The 22,857-nt window shown below is 35.2% G+C and overlaps 3 protein-coding genes and 1 long non-coding RNA gene across 10 annotated transcripts in view; 3 read left to right on the top strand and 1 right to left on the bottom strand.

Annotated features, from left to right (window-relative positions):
- The window catches only part of LOC105187101 (modular serine protease), a 63,826-nt gene extending 63,168 nt beyond the window's left edge, over positions 1-658 (top strand). The window contains exon 10 of one of the 3 annotated variants that reach the window (XR_003112788.1): positions 211-360. Coding sequence is in view for 2 of the 3 variants with exons in the window: in XM_025297949.1 (XP_025153734.1) it covers positions 211-395 (185 nt within the window). In the remaining variant the exon portion in view is untranslated. Of the gene's footprint in view, positions 1-210 lie in introns of all 3 variants that reach the window. The other 2 variants (XM_025297949.1, XM_025297950.1) reach the window with 2 other exon arrangements.
- LOC105190946 (modular serine protease) overlaps positions 1-10,896 on the top strand; it is a 70,570-nt gene extending 59,674 nt beyond the window's left edge. For 2 of the 4 annotated variants that reach the window (XM_025297957.1, XM_025297955.1), the window contains exons 2-10: positions 4,164-5,108; positions 5,197-5,260; positions 5,535-5,639; positions 5,844-6,058; positions 6,251-6,466; positions 7,311-7,475; positions 7,556-7,854; positions 9,857-10,013; positions 10,622-10,896. In XM_025297957.1, the coding sequence (XP_025153742.1) occupies positions 4,286-5,108; positions 5,197-5,260; positions 5,535-5,639; positions 5,844-6,058; positions 6,251-6,466; positions 7,311-7,475; positions 7,556-7,854; positions 9,857-10,013; positions 10,622-10,824 (2,247 nt within the window). In that variant the 5' untranslated portion in view covers positions 4,164-4,285 and the 3' untranslated portion in view covers positions 10,825-10,896. Of the gene's footprint in view, positions 1-2,088; positions 2,195-2,804; positions 2,872-4,163; positions 5,109-5,196; positions 5,261-5,534; positions 5,640-5,843; positions 6,059-6,250; positions 6,467-7,310; positions 7,476-7,555; positions 7,855-9,856; positions 10,014-10,621 lie in introns of those variants that run through there. The other 2 variants (XM_025297954.1, XM_025297958.1) reach the window with 2 other exon arrangements.
- Positions 1-17,171, bottom strand: part of LOC112588359 (uncharacterized) — a 40,288-nt gene extending 23,117 nt beyond the window's left edge. The window contains exons 1-2 of the long non-coding RNA XR_003112793.1: positions 17,042-17,171; positions 16,675-16,870 (exon numbers count right to left, since the gene is read on the bottom strand). This is a non-coding gene — a long non-coding RNA (uncharacterized LOC112588359). The remainder of the gene's footprint in view (positions 1-16,674; positions 16,871-17,041) is intronic.
- Positions 12,060-21,140, top strand: LOC105190947 (uncharacterized). 2 transcript variants are annotated; one of them, XM_011153989.3, is made up of 10 exons: positions 12,060-12,174; positions 13,916-15,124; positions 15,200-15,260; positions 16,304-16,408; positions 16,634-16,860; positions 17,066-17,176; positions 18,861-19,025; positions 19,105-19,403; positions 20,165-20,321; positions 20,655-21,140. In XM_011153989.3, the coding sequence occupies exons 1-10, from the start codon at positions 12,117-12,119 to the stop codon at positions 20,840-20,842; spliced, it is 2,580 nt and encodes an 859-aa protein (XP_011152291.1). In that variant the 5' UTR covers positions 12,060-12,116; the 3' UTR covers positions 20,843-21,140. The 2 variants fall into 2 exon arrangements, with proteins under 2 accessions (XP_011152291.1, XP_011152290.1); XM_011153988.3 differs by having other exon boundaries at positions 17,066-17,281; positions 20,655-21,134.
- The last annotated feature ends 1,717 nt before the right edge of the window (positions 21,141-22,857 follow it).

Below are 22,857 nucleotides of genomic sequence, written 5' to 3'. Positions count from 1 at the left end.
AATGGATAATGACGTAATTAAGCAACAAGTTAATATGTATTGCAATATTTATATGCTACAGTAGATAACACGTGGTGTCAATATTGGTTGAGTTAAGATAACAGAAGAAAATTTACATTTTCACTGTTAGTATTTTTAGTTCATATAAATGAATTGAAAGTTCTTCAAGGCTCCAAAACTTCAATGCATTGTTTTCCGCATGGTTTTCAGGTTCAAGCGCTTGCGATGGAGACAGCGGTGGCGGCTTATGTTTTAAGAAAGATGGTATTTGGTATCTTCGTGGTATCATCAGTGCGGCTCCTCAGAAAGATAACCATTGCGATTTCTACTCTTACGTTGTATTTACCCGGATCAGTGCCCATCTTGAATGGATTTCTAATCATTTTTACGTCTAAATGTAAACATCTACAAGGAAGTGGGTTACACGATATACGAAATATGTTATCTACATCTTCGAGCCGGCATGATACGAGACGAATAAACGTTACGTATGAGCAAAGTAATAAGAGCAACAAAATCCTAAATATTGACAATTATCCTGAATTTTGTACTCATTTTGCAAAATGCTCTAGCAACTTCGGTGAACATTGACGGACAAACAGAAATTGGAAATCCAAGAACCACGACTTATGTCGCTTTTGTATTACAAATTCAATAAATCATTAAACTAGATTCTTTCTGTTTTTAATCACTTGGTCATTGTTCAATGGTCGCTTGCGATTTTTGTAGACTTCCGTATATAGAAAACTTTGTACAGGGTGACTATTAAGATTTTATGGAAGTAAATGGTAAATTATCTCGCAACAAGTAGGGTGAACAAAATAAATCAAATGTTATTTTGTAGAAGAAAGTCATCAAGTTTATCACCATACGTATGAGACAAAGAACATAATATTTTAATAACATAAATACATGTCATAAAAAAGGACAAAAATTTGCTCGCGCATATAAACTAATGGTAGATATTTTCAAAATGTTGTTCATCGAAATGTGCACAGAACTGTAACCGTTTTCGAAAGCTCTGAAATACGTGACCCAACATAGCTATAGAAATGTTCCGAGTGTATTTTCGAGTGTTGTCTTTTAGTTCTTCAATATTTTTTGGTTATTCCGCGTAATATTTGTGTTGGGTATTTCGGCGCTCGCTACGCCTCCACGCAGATGATCAGTGGAGTTTTCGTGTCATCAAGATCGGGCGTCGTCGAAAAAATTTGATTTTTCCGATTTGAAATTATTTCTCTGATTTGAAGTATACAGTGGGGTGCAAAAATTCTTGACCAAAATTATTTTTGGCAATATATTATGAATAGAAAGAGCAAGTGACCTGTAACTATAAGTAAATGTAAATCTGTGATAATGTATAGAAAGTAGTATTCGTGTCTTCCAAAATTTACTTTTTGAAAGTGTGTTTACAGACACACTTTCAATGAGTCATTGTACAAAAGTTCCTGGCCACTGTGTTTATTATTTATGTCACGTTTCTACTCAGTGCTTATCACTTTATTTCTTAAGAATAAATCTTCATAATTTACTATAAAATTATCTGTTAATTATCTAAGCTTCACATCCTATGTACTTTAGAATATTGCAATTCTGTTGTATTAGAAATTACAGCCAACAATGAATTTGGCCAATAACTTTTGTACACTACTGTAATTCCACATCACGGTGCAGTAACGCTGAGTCTACGACTCTCGAAGTCCCAAATGTTAACTCCGACTTAGTAGTAAATTTAAAAAATGTGTTTTTATCGTGATCCAAATGTGATCCACACATTTAACATTGTCAACACTGAAGTTTCATCTTCAAGAATGATCACGCAACATTTCGTAATCACAGGTGTTCATAATTTTTATTATCGTAACATTATTTGTTACATTTCAACATTGGTCGTGAATTTTCCTACAAGTGGCTATTATCAAATTTGTAATATAATTCATACAAGTTTCATTCAAGTTTTCTTCCTTTCTCCGGAATCAACATGCCAAGTTAATTGGTGCTGAATCATCACAAGATAAACCGGTTAACCTTCACGTATAAAGTTAGACCTCGGTGTGAGATTCGCGTTCAGTTTCTTGTTGACTGGGAAGTAGCTATTTTCCTGTAGGTGTTTCTATAATTATGAACGCGTATGCTGTATTGACAGTATTAACAATAACGACAGTTTCATTGATGCTGACTTTATTGCCATTCTGTGAGTATTTTATATAACGCTTTTCAGTCCATGCCTTTGCACATTTTCCTGATAGAACGGTCGCGCTTCGTAGATTGAATTCGTATGAAAAACTGCCGATAGAATGCTAAAATTTGACATTGTGTGGTTATAGGATTTAATCACACCGTGGTTTGACGCGTTTCCATGTCGCGAGCAATCGGTCATGTCGTTCTTCAAGTAATGATATTAAAAATAATGTGCCGAGGAATACGTTTCTTATTATTCTAAATATTTATAATTCTATAATGCGATATTCCGATGCGTCCAAGTAACGTCACTCAGCTGCTTCCTTATTTATTTGCATTTAAAATCAAAATAGAATGTATGAAAATTTTTGAGTGCACATGAAAAAATTTGCTAATTAATCAGATGTACGGATATATCAGATTATTTAGTAAAATATAAATATAGACAGTTCTTATCGTTTTAATATAAAATATAATTATAATATAATAATTCTTATAAAATATAGAATTTTTTAATTATTTTTATAATAGAATGTACATTTATATGATTATATAATAGATATTATAATAGATTGTATATATTATATATGATATTATAATCGATATTATAATTCTTATAACAGAATATAGAATAGAAAATTGAGGATACTAAACAAAATTGATCATACGCGATTCAGTTAAGATAATCAGGTAAATTGGATTATATGGTTACGATAAGGTGATTGGACAGATTTGGTTGCACAAATCAAATTGTATTCATAATTCTAACGATAGATTTTCTTACATTTTTAACTGAATTTGTTTCGTAAGTTAGTGCATGTTTCATGTTAGCGCATGGTAATTTTTACATGAAATTAATCATTTGATTAATTGATGTTACATTATTCTTGAAAAACTCGTTTACCTTGATTCGAATATGGGACCTTTGCTTCGCCAATTATACCTAACTTGTGTGTTACTTCTCATATTAATAGATGTTACGTATTATTTATATGCATTGTATGTGAGCAGAAGAGGATTTGATGAGATCTGTAAGGATAAGTTCTGTAAGGATTGTTGTAGAAGCGAAGACTCGGAAGTCACACATATAAAATACTTAATAATAGTTGCTGTTTTCTTAATCAACCGTGCATTAATTTCAACAAATAATAAAGTTGTATATTTCCTTAAACAAATTTTGTCTCTAACAGCCAAATTGTTATATTTCTAATTAAGCTTTTAGTTAAACTTATAACTAATTTAAACTTGATCTACTTACTGAAATTTGGCGAAATTATTAGGTTACTTTCTTGCCTGCAAATTTTTGATTTGAGGATCAATATATTTATATGGTGTCTGGTAATTGCTCGCCAACCCGAAGTGTGAAGGTGGATTGGGTTAAGACAAACATAAAAGTCTCATACTGTTTTGCTAGAATCGCAATAATTATCGAATTATTAATGACAGAAATCTGAGGAGTGAGGGCGCGCCGACATAAATGATTGAAGAAGCATTGCAGCTGCTCAAGCCACAGCGTGGCTCAGTCGATTCAAAAACTGTTGCCATTGCGCGATGAGGGGAAGGATAACGCGCCGCTATTCGTTATTTTATCTCGCCGCACCTACGTCTCGCCGTACACCGCCAACAATTGCTAGGTCGACTGGGCCACGTTGTAATCCGAGAAGCTGCGACGCTTCTCCAATCATCCATCTCAGCGAGCGCTCATTCGTCAAATTTCTGTAATTAATAACTCGATATTTATTGCGAATTTCGCAAAATGGTATGGGACTTTTATGTTTGTCTTAACCCAATTTACCTTCATATTTTGGCTTGGCAGCTAATTACCGGACACCCTGTATAATGGAATAATTTGTGAAGATTAATTGGTAGTATCCATGTAAAAAGGTGATCATTGGTAATGGAAGGTTTCTTAACATATGATGTTTTAGCGTTGTCTATCCATGATATTCCAAAATGAAAAATGCAAAAATTCACATTTTCAGCGTCTGCACAAATTAATAATCAATTATGGTTCAATAATGGACAAAGCAATATTGGCCAATTTGGAGCAGGTGGTAATGCGGCATTTACGAGCCTGTCGTCTTTGAATTGGAAATCCGTGAACATGGAACCTATGATTCCGGCACCCACAATTATGAATAAGCCTTCAATGGGCATTACAAACTGGATTATCAAACTGGCAAAAAAAACTAATTGTCTTAACGGAGATTCTACGAAGGAGAACTATCCTAATTGGTGCTTCCTTAACAGGGATGACCCTAATGGATATTTTCCTAGCAATGGATACTCTAATAGCGACTACCCTGACGTGGGCAGTGGTATTAGAGAGTTTTTTAACATATTCATCTATTTTAACATAATGTTCCAAAATGGAAACTATCCTGATAAGAATTATCCTAACGAGGATAATGGTAATGGGGGGCATCTTAACGGACAAAAACCCAACATTGCCATTCCTAACGTGCTCCCCTACGATGAAAACTATCCTAATGAAGATTATCCTGACGGAACCACTAATAATGGAGAGCATCTTAAGGGACAAAATCTCAATACTGTATCCCCTAACGTAGTTATCCAGAATGGGAGCGATCTTAACGGGGTTAATAGAAACGGCGAGAATCTTAATAAACAAAATCCCAATATTACCTCTCCTAACGTGGTCTTCCATAATGGAAGCAATTCTAATGGAAATCATTCCAAAGATATATATCCTATCGAGATTTCTCCTAACAGAGACAATCCTGAAATATCGAGTTTGAATAATTCGAATAACGGGATTGGACAAAATTTGTTAATAGACACTTATATCCCTACTGAGCCATTAACCAGTAATCCTTTAGGATTAAACGATAACTTTACTACAGGCAATATGAACATGACGAAACTATCCGAAAATGGGAACAAAACAGAAACATCATTTCAGTCCAGTAAGTTCAGTTATAGTACTAGCCAAAATGATTAACGATCTATTTTTTAGGTTCTCCGATCTAACGATAGGTTTTTTTTTAAATACAGATCCTAGCGATATTAATGATGGTATATCGGGAATAAACAAAACGCAGGATCGCGAACAGTGTAGGTATGTATGATTGTTTGACGCTACAGATGATGCATTATTAGTTTTTATTTAATAACATACGATGGATGGATCTGTCTTGTTAATGCTGGATAGAAAGGAGTTTAAGGCCCATACTCTGAACTCTCTTTTAACACTAAAAGTGATTCTATACGTAGCTTACAGCCAATTAGGAGGTTAATAAGACACTTTTACAGTCACTTTTAACAATAAAACCAGTTCAGAATATAAGCCTAAGTGTACCCAACGAAAACATTTAATTATTATATTTAAATAGAGACGATGAGTTCCTCTGTGGAAGCAACGAGTGCGTACCGTCTAATGTCAAATGCGATAAGAAAGCTGATTGTAGCGACTCCAGCGATGAGACATTCTGCATTATGTAAGTTAAATATTCCCTTATCACAATTTTCTACACAGACACACACATACAATTTCCACTAAACCACTAATGACTAATCATCACTAGGATTTTACACTCTTCATGCTAGGTCTACTCTAATACTAGGTATAATAGTACTTTTATTTCCTATTGATTACTATACCCGAACCGATAATTTTTACACATGTATTTGCGGAAATTTAGGGAAAGAGATCAAGAAAACGGTTGCGCATTACCTGAGCAGCCGACAGGTGGACGTTATAAGTTGGAAGGATGTGACGAGTTATGCCGCAAACAGCCTGGCGATATAGTTCCGCAATACAGTATTCTCACTTATACTTGTAATGACAATTACACGTTGGACAGTAGCAATACTACTATTTGTGACAAAACATGGGAACATCAGGTCTCCTGTCTCAGTGAGTTTCTCTTGACAATAAGTATTCGCAACAAATGGCTGTATAATGTCTTTCGATACAAGCTGATTAATAAGAATACATGATCTCATAATTATTAAAATTAATGTTTTTACAAAAAAGCGACGTTCTCTTTATTCAAACGACGGATGGTAAAATTTATGGCTTATGGTCGTCCGATATTTATCTCCGCAGAAATTTGCCCGCCATTGAACAGCACCAGCGTAGACATTTCCTGCAACTATCGAGGAAAAGAGGTGTATTGTAGCGAGCCTATACTACCTGGGACACAAGCCACGCTAGCCTGCAAACAGTTTTATACATTACCTTCAAGAATTAATCCAGGTTACAGGATGATGGAGTGTCTCGATGATGGTTCTTGGAATCGTACCATTTTTTACTGTATGCCAGGTAAAAATTATTTATTCATTTATCATTATTCAGATACAAGACGTTAACAGAAAAGTCTCGATAAATTAGACAATGTCAGTGTATACGTGCTGCCACTTATTAAAAATTTTCATGCTGCTGTACTCGTTAAGGTTTCCGAGCACGCCCAACGGCCATGTTGGATCGTGACGCGAGAGGCAAGAGAAATGACACGCTGAAAATTCTTCTCTGCCATTTCCGAATAATGAGACTTTTATATGAAAGAATATTGTAAATAATTTAAGCATTCATAAAATGCTGTATATCACAATAATTTTACCGCTGTGGTCTGATTATCAAGGAAGAGACATCATTCTCGGAGAGTTTCACAAATACGCTGTAATAATTTAAAGTATTTTTTTGTATAAATCTTTTTATTTGGAAATGGCAGGCGAGAATTAGCGGAGTGTCATTTTCTCGCTTCTATCGTCACAATTAATGCGATAATAGTAGGAGGACCCTAAGAACCCGGACTCTTCAAGGTTTCGAATAGAAACATTTAGGAAGACATAAGCAGTCAGGAAATTGACTAATCAAAAATTGATTATTCTTCTTACGGCCAAAAAATATTCAACTGAGATTAATAATTTGTTTACTGTTTACATCTTACCGCTAAGTTTTTTGTACGTCCAGGTACTTAATAACCGACCGTGCTTCCCTCACGTTATAAATCTGCTCGGATTCATTGGCTATTCTCGGCAAATATTTCTAAATATACGATTATGTTCTTGAGATTTTTCCGGTTTGATGTTTATCAGTGACACTTCAAGTAATCGTTATTTTTGTCGGTCACGGAAATACCAACAACGGCGATTTGCATATTTAGAATGCGGCAAACTCATCTCGCAAGATCAAAAACTAACTGTAAACGGCGTCGAGACCAAAGTGGGTTTATTTCCCTGGCATGTTGTTATTTACGAAAAGGATAACGCCGACACATATAAGCAGATATGCGGTGGCACTATAATAACCAGCAAATTCGTCATCTCAGGTGAGTTATCGAACGGACAAACAAATTTATCTTCTTCTTATCGCTCGTTCTTACCATTTCTCGTTTTTTTGCATCTATAGCTGCACATTGTTTCTACGACGATAATGAAGACAAACCTTACAACGTGTCAAAATACGCCGTGGGCGCCGGTAAGCAGCATCGCGCTTGGGATGCTGACGAGCAATACAGTCAGAAGTCGTTGGTGAAAGATATCATGTACCGCAACAGGTATAGCGGAAAGAGGACTCTTCTTGCCGAAGACATAGCTGTGGTGAAGCTCGTAACGTCCTTCGTGCTGAACATGCTAGTGTGGCCTATCTGCATCGATTGGCGAAACATGTACGAAGCGAAGCAGCTGCAAGTGGGGCAGTCAGGCAAGGTAAAGGCCATATCCCACTACAGGTTATGGGCTTGGTTGCACTTGAGGTTATGGTTGCATATTGGAAATCTACCAATCAGAGCGAAGCAGTTCACCGGCCAGGTTGCGAGTTATAATTTAGACTAAGTCTATTTTTGACTTGTTTATGTTGTTATAAGATCATTTGATAAGGTTGCAAGAAAAGATCTACGTGTAGATTGTTTAATGTGTAGTGTGAACGGCTAATTTATTATTGTTAACTTCAACCACAAGACTGCAACCTGTAATAGGATAGAAAGTATAAGTCGCCAGTTACAAATATAAGTCGCCAGAAAGTTCATCGTTTGGACGCTTTTACATAATTTAATCAAAGAAGAATGTTTTGAATCCGAGCTTGAATATATGTAGGCAGTTTGAAAAGTTCTCGGCCTAACAATGAAAGAAATTTTTTTTTGCCGTAAAATATATTTTATTTTGCAATATAATCTCCTAAAACTTCAATACATTTATTCCAGCGTTTTTCCAATAATTCAATACCATTATTAAAGTGTGATTCCGGAAGGTCTGCAAAATATCCATCCACGGCTGCAATAGCTTCGTCATTTGATGTAAAATGCTTTCCAGCCAGGAATTTTTTCAGATTTGGAAATAGATAATAGTCAGAGGGAGCCAAATCTGGTAAATACGCTGGATGTTCAAGCAATTCGTACTTTAATTTGTTGAATTTTGCCATTGTCAAAACACTTGTGTGAACACGTGCATTGTCTTGATGGAAAACGATTCTTTTCTTCTTTAAAGCAGGTCTTTTCTCACGAATTTTTGCATCCAATAGATCCAAAAAGTTACAATAATATTCAGAGTTCATTGTTTTACCTTTCTGAAGATAATCGATCAACAAAATACTTTTGTAATCCCAGAAAACTGTTGCCATAACCTTTCCTGCTGATGGAACCGTCTTTACCTTCTTTGATACACTTCCATCGGATTCAATCCATTGTTTCGATTATTATTTTCACTCTGGTATATAGTGGTGGATCTAAGTTTCATCAACAGTTATGAAACGACGCTTGAAATCCGTTTTATTTTACTTAAAACGATCCAAACACGCTTGAGAAATACGCATTCGAATGCGTTTCTGGTCAATTATTAACAAATGCGGCATCCATCTTGCACAAAGCTTTTTTATATGTAATTCTTCATGCAAAATATTTCCAATTTGTTCTTTTGAGATGCCTATGGCCTCACCTATTTCACACATTTTCACTCGTCGATCATCTAACACCATTTCATGGACTTGTTGAATGTTTTGTGAATGTAGTGTTGTAGTAGTTTTTGGACGACCTTCGCGTGGATCATTGAGGCTTGTACAACCAGATTTAAAAAGAGCAGCCCATTTTTTCACAGTGGAAAGTGAAGGTGATGCATCCTTATACACTTTTAACAATTTCGGAAGAATTTCTGTTAGTGTTAAACCATCCAAAAAGAATTTAATCACTGCACGATATTCAATTTTTTCCATTTTAAAAAAGACAATGACACGTCAATATTAAACTGATGCTACTACTCGAATGACTTGACAGATCGAAATAAAATTTTACATGGATTTATATGTGATACCACTTTCCTTTACAATTATTGTTCGACAGTTTCTAATGCCATCTATGTCTCAGGCCGAGAAGTTTTTAGACTGCCCTCATATATGCAGAGCATGAATATCTATGCAGAGCATTGGAAAAGCTATTCGTTGTCGAGAAGATCACACGTTCCTGAATGTAACTTTGTTCACATGCACGTCGTCACACGTCGTTGCGTCATGTTATTATTGTATGTATGCTCGTGTATGTGCGAGCGAATTAAATTTCTAACAAAAGTAAATTTCTAACGGAAATAAATTTCTAACTAAACTGACGAGTTATGCCTGATTTTTACGCCGCATATTCCGGCGTGAAATTCAAAGACAAGAGAGTCGAAATAAAATATAAAAAGAGAATAAAACAACGCTGGATTCACTTGTTGGTTTCAGATAGTCAGCTTGGGTAGAGACATCACTGGTAAGCCCATAGAGAATCTATACGAAGCTGCTATGCCGTATGTGCAGTATCAGAAATGTCGGGACAACGTACCTGTAGAATTCCGCAGATACATCACGCTGGATAAGTTCTGCGCAGGCTATATAAATGGTGAGTGTCTATACACGCAAATAATCGCACGAGATTAGCTTGTGTTCGTTGTGTTGCGTTTGAAATATCATGAAGTTGACTCAAGATCATTGTATATGATTGAAGATTGATTGATTTATAATGGGTAATGACGTAGGTTAGAGTTTGGCATAATTTGCACATTTTGCCCGATTTTCAGCTAGCTCCGCCTACCGCTATTTCTTTTATGTCTTCTTCCGCGGCTCATGAACTGCATGAAAACCGTACGACGCGTGAGAAAAAACATGTTAATAATAGGTGACGTGAAAAGTTATTGAAAACAAATTTATACGCCGTACGTTGCTGAGCCTCGTTCGTGGGCTGCGCACGAGGGGAAATGTAAGAGAAATAACGGTAGGCGGAACAAGCTGAAAATCGGGCAAAATGTGCAAGCTCTGACATAGGTAACGTAAGTGACATAGGTGACGTTAGGTAATGAGTGTTTATGCGCTACAATAGATGACACGTGATTTCAATTCATTGCATTGAGATAAAAGAAGAAGGTTCACACGTGTTTCCGTTCTTGGTGTTCTGTTTCTTTCAATTTTCTTTCTGCAAACTCGTTCAACCGTCCTTTACACGATTCTCAGGTTCGAATATCTGCGATGGAGACAGCGGTAACGGCCTGTGTTTCGAGAAAGATGGTATTTGGTATCTTCGTGGTATCGTCAGCGTGGCCCCCCAAGGGGAAAATGGACAATGTAATTCCTACGTTGCATTTACCTATATCAGTCACTATCGGAGCTGGCTTCTGTCCAAGATGAGTAAACGTTTAGGAACGGGGATCGTATGATGCATGAAATATGTTGCCGCTATTATCGAGTCTGCGATGACGTGAGACGAATGGATGTGATGTATGAACAAAGTAACAAAGCAAGAGTGACAAAGCTCTAAAAATTGAAGATTGTCCTGAATTTTGCAACTTGCATTACGCATTTTGCAAAATGCTCTGGCAAACTGGGTGAACATTGGCGGGTAAATGGAAATGAAGAAGCAACATTTCTTGTAGTTGAAAGCGCTTTTATATTGCTTTTTGTATTTTTATATTATACTTTTGTATTGTATTGATTGAATAAATAGCTGAACAAAATTATGTGTACTTTTTTTAACCACATGCTCTTTGCGGCGTGATCGATTTTTTCAGCTTCTTGTGCAGATAACTTTGTGTATCAAGTGACTTCGATGTTCATATAGTTTTATCGTAAGAATAATAATTCGTTTGTCGATAAGTCATCATAATTACGACTTTCTTAATATTTTATTTGCATTACAGATTTTTAATGTCAGACGAGATTGCAAGCAAACATGCGAACCAGCTTCATGAATCGTTCGCGGTTTTCGTATTCCGCCTCTTGTTGCTTGATATTCATTAAGTATTGTTAAGAGATAGGCAATAAGTCGAATATCTCTCTCCCCCTCCAATTTTGAATGAGTTTGTTTTATTGCATTACACGCATTAATTAGCCTATTTTCTTTCAGTAATATCCCAAAATTTAACATAAATGTTTGCAAAATATTATAGGAATCTTTTGTTCAGTTTGATCCAATTTATCTGCACGCCACGAATGTGTCTTGAATTTTTTGGCATCATGAATATATATGAAGAAGAATAATCTAATTTAAATCTGTCCAGACGGACGATATCAACTGGACGAAAGCATTGATATAAAAATTGTTAAGGACATATGAGGAATGCGGTTCCATCGATCCACACAAGTAGCACTGCCAATATTAGAATGTAGAAATTTCGTCAAGATTACGCAACGATCACGGAACATTTCGCAATCACAGACGGTCGTAAGTTCCATTATCATAATGTTATTCATTGTATTTCGACATTTGTCCATGTGAATCTTGCTACGAGTATAGCTGCTTTTAAATATATAGTGCCGTTCCCTCAAATCCTTCCTCCGGGACCGACACCAATCCTCGTCGCTGTTGTGAAATTAATTTCTGATGGATCATCTTGAAATATTCTGGTTGACCTTCCATGCTGAAGCATCGATTAGGCTTCGGTATGGGACCCGTGGTCAGTTTCTCGCTGACTGAAAAAGTGGTGATACTCATGCAGACGCGTCCGCAATTATGAACGCGTGCACCGCATTGTCGACAGTTTTGTGGTCTCTGGTTTTATTGCTATCGTGTGAGTAAATTACATAACATTTTTTCGTCAACATTCTGCTATTGTTTTTGACAGTACGTTAGCATTTTATAAAGTTCCGTACGAAGAATGACAAGTAGTTTATGAGAGTCTGCGATTTACTGCGGTAATGCTATTTAATTGCGTGTTCAAAAGCCAAAGCGTGATCCGACGCATTTTTCGCCGTGAGTAATCAGCTGTGTCGTCGTCAAGGATATCGATAGTAATGTGCCGCGTATACGTTTCGAACAATTGTATTACGTAATGTGACATTCCAGTACGTCGAATATAAGTCACTCACGATTATTCAAACTCTTCTTCATTTATTTGCGCGAAAAAGTAAATTTATGAAAACTTCCAAGCACATGGAAAAAAATTTGCTACATTAATTAGATATATAACCATATTTGCTGAATAAGAATGAATAATTCAAATTTTTATTTAAGATTACCAAACAAATTTTATTACGTACATTTTTGCTAAGATTTATCAAACAAAGGCTACACGGATTTTGAATAAGGCAACTGAGTAAATTTGGAATAATAAAATATATATTCGTATTCCCGATTACGGATTCTTTACTTTTTTAAAAGAATTTATTGTTTGGGATATTAAAATGCTTGGTGCACTTTTATCTGAAATTAGTCATCTGATTGATTCGATATTATATTACAGTATTTAAGAAGGTCGTTTAACTTGGTGAGATTTGAACACGACATATCTAGACCATCAATTGTTTATCTTAGATGATATTCTCTGTATCAATAGATATGCATTGTCTATAAATGTACGCGGGAGTGGATTTGATAATATTAAAGATAATTACTCAAAGAATCGAATGGTTGAGATTCATATAATACATGTATACATAAAATACACATATACAGTTATGTAGATTCATATAATATATATATACATATACGTTTAATAAATACACATAAAATACTTAATAATAACTATTATTTTCTTAATTAACCGTGTTTTTAATTTCAACTAATGACACATTTATACCTTGCCTTAACTGAATTTCATTTCAGTATTCATATTATTGCGCTTTTAATTAAGTTCGATCTACTTACTGAAATTTAGCTAAAATCATTACTTTTTTACTTATAGACTTCTGATTTGAATATCAATACATAGACATGTAATACTAATAATCAGAAATTTAATTTTTAAATTATTTGACACGCAATAGTCAACCTGTGGTTGATATTGTACTTAAATGTTCCGGTTGAATACGTGCATATTTAATTAAAATAAAGAATCTATATACATTTACCAAAACTTGTTTTAATCGAACATGTCATGTTAATCTATCTCCTCAAGACTTTCTTTTCGTGCTATATTTCGGTATCTTGGGCGACAATCGAATATTTATAAGTTGATGACTAGGAATTTTCTCATAAGTTCACGAAGTTCATATTATAGAAAAGAATCAAAGGAATCGTGCAGATATAATACGTATACGAATTGTCTCTAAAATTTCATCAAATTAATTTCTATCTGTATGTATGTTCTTTTCACTTTATGATTATAATTGGATTAGAATATGATTAAACTACTAATCCAGCTCTCTTTTTTCTCATTTCGAACGATCCTCTAACATCTTACTATTTACCAAAGTATGTTATTAAAATTTTTGTATTAGGTGAATAATATTAAAGTCCTCCTACTTGTGTACATAATTCAATGTTTTGTAAGAAAAAATTGGTAGTCTTTATATAAAAATTTATATTTTCAGCGTTCGCACAGAATAATCGTCAATCATGGTTCAACAATGGACAAGGTAGTCCTGGACAATTCGGAGCAGGAGGGAACATAGTGCATCAGATCCCGGTGCCCTTGAATGTAGAAGGTTTGAATGCGGCACCCATAACTCTAGCAATCATACCTCTGTCATCCGTACCTTCAGTGGGCATTTCTAACTGGCAATATCCTAGCGGAGGATTTAACGCGGGTTATCCAAATGGAGGCGTTAACAGGATCAATCCTAACGGGATTACCTCTAGCGGTGTCCATAATAACGGACCTGCCATTACCGCATTTTCTAATGGGAACTATTTCAACGGACGTTATCCTAATAATGGATATCCTAATGGCCGCATTCCTAACAGGGTTTATCCAAACATAGTCAATGGTAATACGGAAAATTTTAATGGACAAAATCCCAACTTTGCCATCCCTAATGTTCCCCACAATGCAGGCGAAGGATATCCTAATAGGGCCAATGGTAATACGGGAAATGTTAACGGACAAAATCCCAACATTGCCTCTCCCCCCAATGTGTTTCCCCAGAATGGAGGCAATCCTAATAGGGCCAATGGTAATGGGAACCTTAATGGACAAAATTTCAATACTATCTCTCCTAACGTAGTCTCGCACAATGGAGGCGATCCTAACACAAACTATCCTGACGGAGCTAGTAATAATGGAGGGCATCTTAACGGACAAAATCCTAACATTGCCACTGCTAACGTGGTTCTCCATAATGGAGGCAATCCTAACGGAGGCTATCCTAATGGGGCCAGTGGTAATAGGGGACATTCTAATGGACAAAATTCCAACATTGCCACTTCTAACGTGGTCCCCCACAGTGGAGGCAGTCCTGATGGGGTCAATGGTAATGCGGAAAATTTTAACGGACAAAATCCCAATATTGTCTCTCCTAACGTGGTTCACCATACTGGAAGTGATTCTAACGGGCGTAATCCTAGCGTTATTTATCCTAATGGAATATCTTCTAACGGAGGCAGCCAACATTCTGAAGTAACGGATTTGAATAATCGGAATGGTGGAAATGGGCAAAGAGGCACTTATAATCCTTCTAGAATATCATACATAGACGGTAGACCTTTAGGATTAAATAATAACTTTCACTCGAGCTGGACTAATGCAAATACCGAGAGATCGTCCAAAAATAAGGACGAAACAGAAACGTCATTCCAATCCAGTAAGTGTAGTTATATAGCTAGCCAATATAAATGATGAGCGATCCATTTATAAGTCTTTTTTGACGACAATAAAGGTATCGGCAGCCTTAATAGGGTACCGGAAAAAAATGGAAAACTGGACCATGCACAATGTAGGTATGTACGATTAGTTTGCGTTATAAACGATGCATTATTAATTTTTATTTAATAACGTATGACCAGTAAAATCTTACCGGTTCCTATCTTACTATAGGGTTATCGAAAAGTATCAGACCCCCCTATTATCTTTAGAAGTACGCACTTTTATGGAAAATGACTCCAATAAAAGTTGTAAGGATCATGAAGTACTATCTTTTGGTGACTTTGAAGTTGACCTCGAACTTGACTTTGAGGGTTATTTGAAGGTCAACTCGAAATTTTCAAATGAAAACCCCAATTTTTTACTACATCGTCTTTTCTATCAATTAATTTGAACAACTTTTGTCTGAAACACTTTTCTATTTGCCTAATATTTTGCGAGACATTTAAAGAAAACTTGATAACTTTCTCAATATTTAACTAACAATATTTCGCTATTTGTCGGAAGAAAAAGTGGTACTAGCCTTTCTTGCTCTATTTAGTCTTAAGAATGTATTGTTAGAATAGCGCGCTGACTTTTGTCAACTTACTGGCTTTTACAAATTTCAAAATTAACAAAAATCAGGGCGCTATTGTAACAATATATTCTTGAGACTAAATAGAGTAAAAATGTTTAGTGCCACTTTTTCTTCCAATAAATAGTTAGCGAGATATTGTAAGTTAAATATTGAAAAAGTTATCAAGTTTTCCTTAAATATCTCAAAAAATATTAGGTAAATAAAAAAGTGTTTAAATATCTCAAAAAATAGACAAATAAAAAAATGTTTCAGACAAAAGTTGTTCAAATTAATTGATAGAAAAAGACGGTGTAAAAAATTTAGTTTTCTATTTGAAAATTTCGAGTTGACTTTCAAATAACCCTCAAAGTCAAGTTCAAGGTCAATTTAAAGGTCACTAAAAGATAGTACTTCATGATCCCTACAACTTTTATTCAAGTAATTTTCTGTAAAAGTGCATACTTCTGGAGATAATAGGGGGGTCCGATACTTTTCGATAACCCTGTATATAGAAAAAGGATTAAATATATTCAAAGAGAATGTTTAATTATGATGTTTAAATAGGGAGGATGAATTCCGCTGTAAAAACAACGTATGTATACCGTTAAGTGCCAAATGCGATAATAAAACTGATTGTCGCGATGCAAGTGATGAGGCGTATTGTACTACGTAAGTTAAATATTTCCTTGCTACATTTTTCTATACAATTTATTTACATTTATATCCGTCAGTTGATTTTCATATCAAATCACTAATGAATATACATTGCTGTCAGATTTTGTATTTTTTACGATAAATCTTTATATTTTTGTTTCTTATTGATTATTATACTAAACTGATTATTTTGATGCGCGAATTTTTTTTTAGAGATTTTACAAGCAAATTCTTTTTTAGGGATTTTAGAAGCAGAAATCAAGAAAACAGTTGCGTATTACCTGAACAGCCAATAGGCGGACGTTACAAGTTGACAGGATGCGAGGAGCTATGCCATAAACGTTCTGGTGATACCGTCCCGGAGCACAGTGTTATCACTTATACTTGTAAAGACGATTACAAGTTGAGCGATAAAGATACTTCCGTTTGTCTCAACAGCGAGTGGTTCCACCAGGTCTCATGTCTCAGTGAGTCTCTCTTAACAATAAATATAGCAATAAATTTCCAGATAGATAGTATGTGTATCTTTCGTTATAAGTTGATTAATAAGGATATTTTAGCGCACAAAAATTATCAAAATTAATGTATTTTATATAGAAGTGACTCTTTTCCTTATTTAGATGTCGGATAATAAAATGTATCGCTTACTTTGTGCGACGTTAATTTCTGCAGAGATCTGCCCAGAGCTGAAGAGTACCACCGTCAACGTTTCCTGCACTTATCGAGGGGAAAAGGTGTCTTGTAGCGATCCTATATTACCTGGGACACGAGCCACGATGACCTGTAAAGAATTTCATACATTACCTTTAGTCACCAATCCGGGTTACAAGACGATAGAATGTCTTAATGGTGGTGTGTGGGATCGCGCTATGTTTCGCTGTGAACCAGGTGAAAGTGACTTGTCCATTTTGCATGCATCATGTACAGGATGAGAAGAACGATGGAAATCCTTAGAAATCTCGAAAGATATAAGTTTTGCAGAAGTGTTTCAGACAAAAGTTATAAGGCTCAAAATAATGTATTTACTAATCTTATCAGTTTGACCTTGACTAGACGTTGCCAAAGTCAGGTCAAGGTCAACTTATTTTTTTTAAACAGAGATCCCCATTTTTTATTATATCATCTTTTTCTGCCAATTAATTTGAACAACTTTTGTCTGAAATATTTTTTTATTTGCCTAATATTTTTTGAGATATTTAAGGAAAACTTGGAAACTTTTTCAATATTTAACTTACGATATCTCGCTCACTATTTGTCGGAAAAAGAAATGCTATTAGACTTCTTTACTCTACTTGGTCTCAAGAATATATTTTTACAATAGCACCTAAACTTTTGTTAATTTGATGATTTTGAAATTTCCAAAAATCAGTAAGTTAACAAAAATTAGGGAACTAATAACTATATTCCTTAAATATCTCAAAAAATATTAGGCAAAAAAATAAAAAAATGTTTCAGACAAAAGTTGTTCAAATTAATTGGTAGAAAAAGGTGATATAATAAAAAATGGGGGTTTCTGTTTAAAAAAAAATTGACCTTGACCTGACCTTGGCAACGCCACTTAAGGTCAAACTGATAAGATCAGTAAATACATTGTTTTGTGCCTTATAACTTTTGTCTGAAACACTTTTCTGTGAAACGTATATCTTTCGAGATTTTTAAGGGTTTCTATCTTTTTTCCTCACCCTATATGAGACGTGAACGGAAACGTCTTGAACGATCAAATTGAACGATTTCCCCTAACTCTTTTCCAACACACAAAAGTGTTACCCTTAACTAAAAATTTTCGTGCTATTGTGCTCGTTAAGATTTCCAAGCACGCCCAATGGTCATGTGTGATCGTGACGCCAGGGACAAGAAAAATGGCACGCTGAAAATTCTTTCTTGCTACTTCCGAAATATGATATTTTTATATGAGATATTTATATAAATATTTATATGAAAGAATATTTTAAGTTTACGTGAATATTTATAAAATGCTCCGTAAATTATCCTGTCTTCTTCATAGTTTATATATAAGTACAAAATAACTGCAATATACGAATGGCCTAGTTATGAGAATGCATAACCATTTGCGTGATAAAACTTTATATCACACTAATTTTAATGTAGTCAACTGACTTTCAAGTCAAGAGAAGTTTCAAATTTTATAAGTATTCTAGCAGTCTGAAGCATTCTTTCATACAAATATATTTTTATTTAAAACAGCGCGTAAGAATTTATAAGTTTGTCATTTTCTCGTCTTACGTCACAGTTAAGATAACGTCAAAAGCTTTAATAACTCTTCAAGTTCTTCTCGTTCCATAATTGTTGTTGAACATGTTTGCTGTTGCTGGCGAATAATCGGTAACGTATACACGATTATGTTTTTGAGACATTTCAGTCTCGCTGTTCATTTGTGATGGCTCATATAATCGTTATTGCGGATGTCGGTTATGGAAATACTAACAACGTCGTTATGCATAAGTAGACTGTGGCAAAACTGTCTCGCAAGGCCAACAACTAATTGTAAACGGCGTTAAGGCCAAAATGGGCTTGTTTCCCTGGCACGTTGGTATCTACGAAAAGGATGGCGCCAAAACGTACAAGCATATATGTGGTGGCAATCTAATAAGCAATAACCTCGTTGTTTCAGGTAAGTCATCGAACAGACAAATCTATTTTCTTCTCATCGCTCCTTTGTACAATCTCTCGTTTTCTTCCTCCATTCGCAGCTGCACATTGTTTCTACGACGAGGTTAAAAATAAACCTTACAACGCGTCGAACTACGCTGTAGGTGCCGGTAAATACTATCGTTCTTGGGATGCCAAAGAGCAGTACAGTCAGAAGTCGTTGGTGGAATTCATAAAATTGCGTCGCAGATACATGGGGAAGAGAAATGTCCTTGCCGAAGATATAGCTCTGGTGAAATTGCAGACACCTTTAAATTTGAACATGCTGGTCAGGCCTATCTGCGTGGATTGGCAAAACATATATGACAAAGAGCAGCTGCAATTGGGGCAATCAGGCAAGGTAATATGAGCATGTATAAATCGCAAGAAAGTCTATCGGTTGGGTGTCTTCGTATAATTCGATTAAAGTAGGGACATTCTATAATCCAGCGTGAGTACGGTGCATATCGGAAGGTAATTTTTGTAGAATATATCATAATGACGCGTTACGGAATGCAACTTTGGTCTTGTGCATATTGACGCGTGTTGTATCAATGTTACCTAATCATGCAACGTGTTCGAGTTGTAGGTTTACATATTCGTGTTCGCTATCATAGCGGTAAATTCATACTCAAATTTATTGGTTATTTAATTTTTGGGAAACAATGTCTCGTCGTATGTTTCGTGACAAAAAGATAAAAATTAAATTCAAAAGAATATTAAACCCAATCATGAGTTTGTGGCCGAAATTTAAATCGGTCCAAGTGAAAACATCAGTGATGGATTCTGGACGTCTTCATGCAGTTTAATCAAAGGGTAGATATTTTGCAATCGAGGCACAAATACGTAGTTGGAAAGTTAAAAAGTTTAATGTTGTCAAAAGCATCAAGATGACACGTTTTTCAATGTAACTTTATATATGTACGTATCGTCGCAAGTTATTAAGTCACTGTTATTTCATCGTGTGTCCGCGCGCAAAATGCAGGGGTAAATTTCCAACTACACAGATGCGTCGTTTAATTTTTACATGACAAATATCTCGTCGCGTCGTCAAAGACAAGAGAATCGGAATCAAATGTAAAGGGAGAATAAAATAACAACGGGTTTACTTGGTGATTTCAGCTGGCCGGCTGGGGCAAAGATATCACTGGCAAGCCCACAGAGGAATTATACGAAGTTACTATGCCGTACGTGCCGAATCAGAAATGTCTGGACGACGTACCTCTAGAATTCCGCGGATTGGTCACGCGGGATAAGTTCTGCGCCGGCCGTATGAATGGTGAGTGTCTATATGCGCAAATAATTATAGATTAGTTTGTGTTTGTTGTGTCGCGTTCGAACTTTTGCGAAATCGACGCGAGATCATTGTACATGATTGAGAATTAGTCAATTTATAATGGATAATGATGTAATTAAGAAACAAGTTAATGAGTGTTTATATGCTACAGTAGATAACACGTGATATATTGGTTGAGCCAATATTGGTTGAGTTAAGATAACAGAAGAAAATTCACATTTTCATTGTTAGTATTCTTAGTTCATATAAATGTGTTGAAAGTCCTTCCAGCTCCCGAAACTTTTTCAATTCTACGATTCTTCGTATGCTTCTCAGGTTCAAGCGCATGTGATGGAGACAGCGGTGGTGGCTTATGTTTTGGGAAAGATGGTATTTGGTATCTTCGTGGTATCGTCAGCGTGTCTCCCCAGAAGAATGATCATTGCGATTACACCTCTTATGTTGCATTTACCCGAATCAGTGCTTATCTTCCGTGGATTCATTATTCTTACACTAGAACGTAGATGTCTACAGGGATGTGAATCGTACAATGCACGAAATATGTTGTCTATGTCATCGAACCAGCAATGATGCGAGACAAAAGTACGTGATGCATGAACAAAGTAGCAAGATTGACAAAATCTTAAATAATGATGATTATCCTGAATTTTGTAATTTGTTTTGCATTTTGTAAAATACTCCGGTAACTTCAGTGAACATTGACGGACAAACAGAATTGGAAAATCGAAGATCCGCGTCTTAAGTCGCTTTTTTGTATTACAAATTTAATAAATCGTTAAACTGAATTATATTCTTTATAACCACTTGATTATTGCTCAACGGTTGCCCGCGATTTTTATAAATTTCTGTACATAGAATATTTTGTACAGGATGTCTATTAAAATTGTGTGGAAGTAAACGGTAAATTACTTCGCAACAAGTAGGTCGAACAAAATAAGTCGAACGCTATTTTGTAGAGGAAAGTTGTCAAATTTACTACCATATGTCAAATGATTTGACAAAACAGTGATTTTTACGTAAGAGACAAAGAACGTCCCAGACAATCGAAAAAATTTGAAGATGTTGAGCTGCAAGAATTGTTCGATGAGAATTCAACTTAAGCGCTTTTAGAGTTGTTGAAAGCGTTAAATGTTATTCCAATGGCCGTCTCAAAACATGCATGCCATGAGAAAAATTTATAAGAAACGGATATGACTACCACATGAGTTGTCAGAAAATGCCATTTTGAATCGTTTTTTTTTATCGCGATTTCTTTGCTTACTAGGCAAAGAAAAAGAGTTTATTGTGGCATATCGTGATTGATAATAAAAAAATGGATTTATTTTAATAACCCCGAATGGAAGAAATTATGAGTGGACTTCGCCAACCATCCACTTCAACGCCGAAGAAGCATATTCACGGGCGTAAGACCTTAGTCTGCATTTGGTGGGACAAGGGAGGTGTGCTGTATTACGAGTTCTTGCGTTCAAATGAAATCGTTATGACTGATCGCTACTAATAGCAATTATGCTGATTGAGTAATAAGTTAATGCAAAAGACCATCCATAGCCAACAATCGACGCAATTCTCATCGACGTCATTCTTTTGCATGATAACGCTCGACCGCATGTTGCGAAAAGCATGAAGCGTGAAGCACTTGCTACTGTCGGATTACCATCTCTTTCGGTCGATGCAACATGCATTTACGGACACACACTTCTTCAGTTACGAAGAAGTCCAAAAAGATGGATGGATGAATGGATCGCCTCGAAAGACACCGCGTTCTACCGTCGTGGGATTGCCCTATAATCAGAAAGATGGGAAAAAGTAGTAGAACATGGAAAAAATTAATTTGATTAAGGTTCATGCATCTTCCTTTCGAAACAAATCAATTTTGGAGACGAAAAACGAGAGAAATTAAGTTTACTACCTAATATTAACATTTAGAAGGGAATTTGTACACTGTAAAAAATGATGTGTTAAATTTAACATATTTCATGTGTCTCAAAGCATCCACTCTCATTTATGTGTTAATTTAACATACAGCAAATATGTTAAAAAAGTAACATAATATGTAAAAAGTTAACACAAAAATTTAACATTTGAATGCCGTCAAGAATCATAGTTTGTGTTAAATTAACATATAATGAATGTTACTTCAATATTTGGGAAAAGTAATGATCTATGATTTGATGAAATGAAAATGTTAAATTAACATAATCTATGTGTTAAAAATTCGATCTTCACATACCAGAAATGTTAACATTATATATTTAACACATAATAACTGTTATAATGAGGAAAGTAGTACATTTTAGGTATGTTGACTTCAACATATAAAATATATTATAGCAAGAATTCATCCATTTATATATAAATTGTGTTATTTTAATATTTGGGAATGTCATTTTAACACTTGAAAATAGTTAATCTTAATTTAACACAAGAAAGCCTAGGTAACACAACAACGATATGTTAAATTAACACACGACTGTGTAAAAAATTTAACACAAAACTTTCTACACACAAATAATTTTAA

This window comes from Harpegnathos saltator, unplaced genomic scaffold (genome assembly GCF_003227715.2).
Source record: "Harpegnathos saltator strain DR-91 unplaced genomic scaffold, Hsal_v8.6 scaffold2, whole genome shotgun sequence".
NCBI lineage: Eukaryota > Metazoa > Arthropoda > Insecta > Hymenoptera > Formicidae > Harpegnathos > Harpegnathos saltator.
Note: the sequence above shows the minus strand (reverse complement) of the source record. Positions and strands in the feature narration are given on the sequence as shown.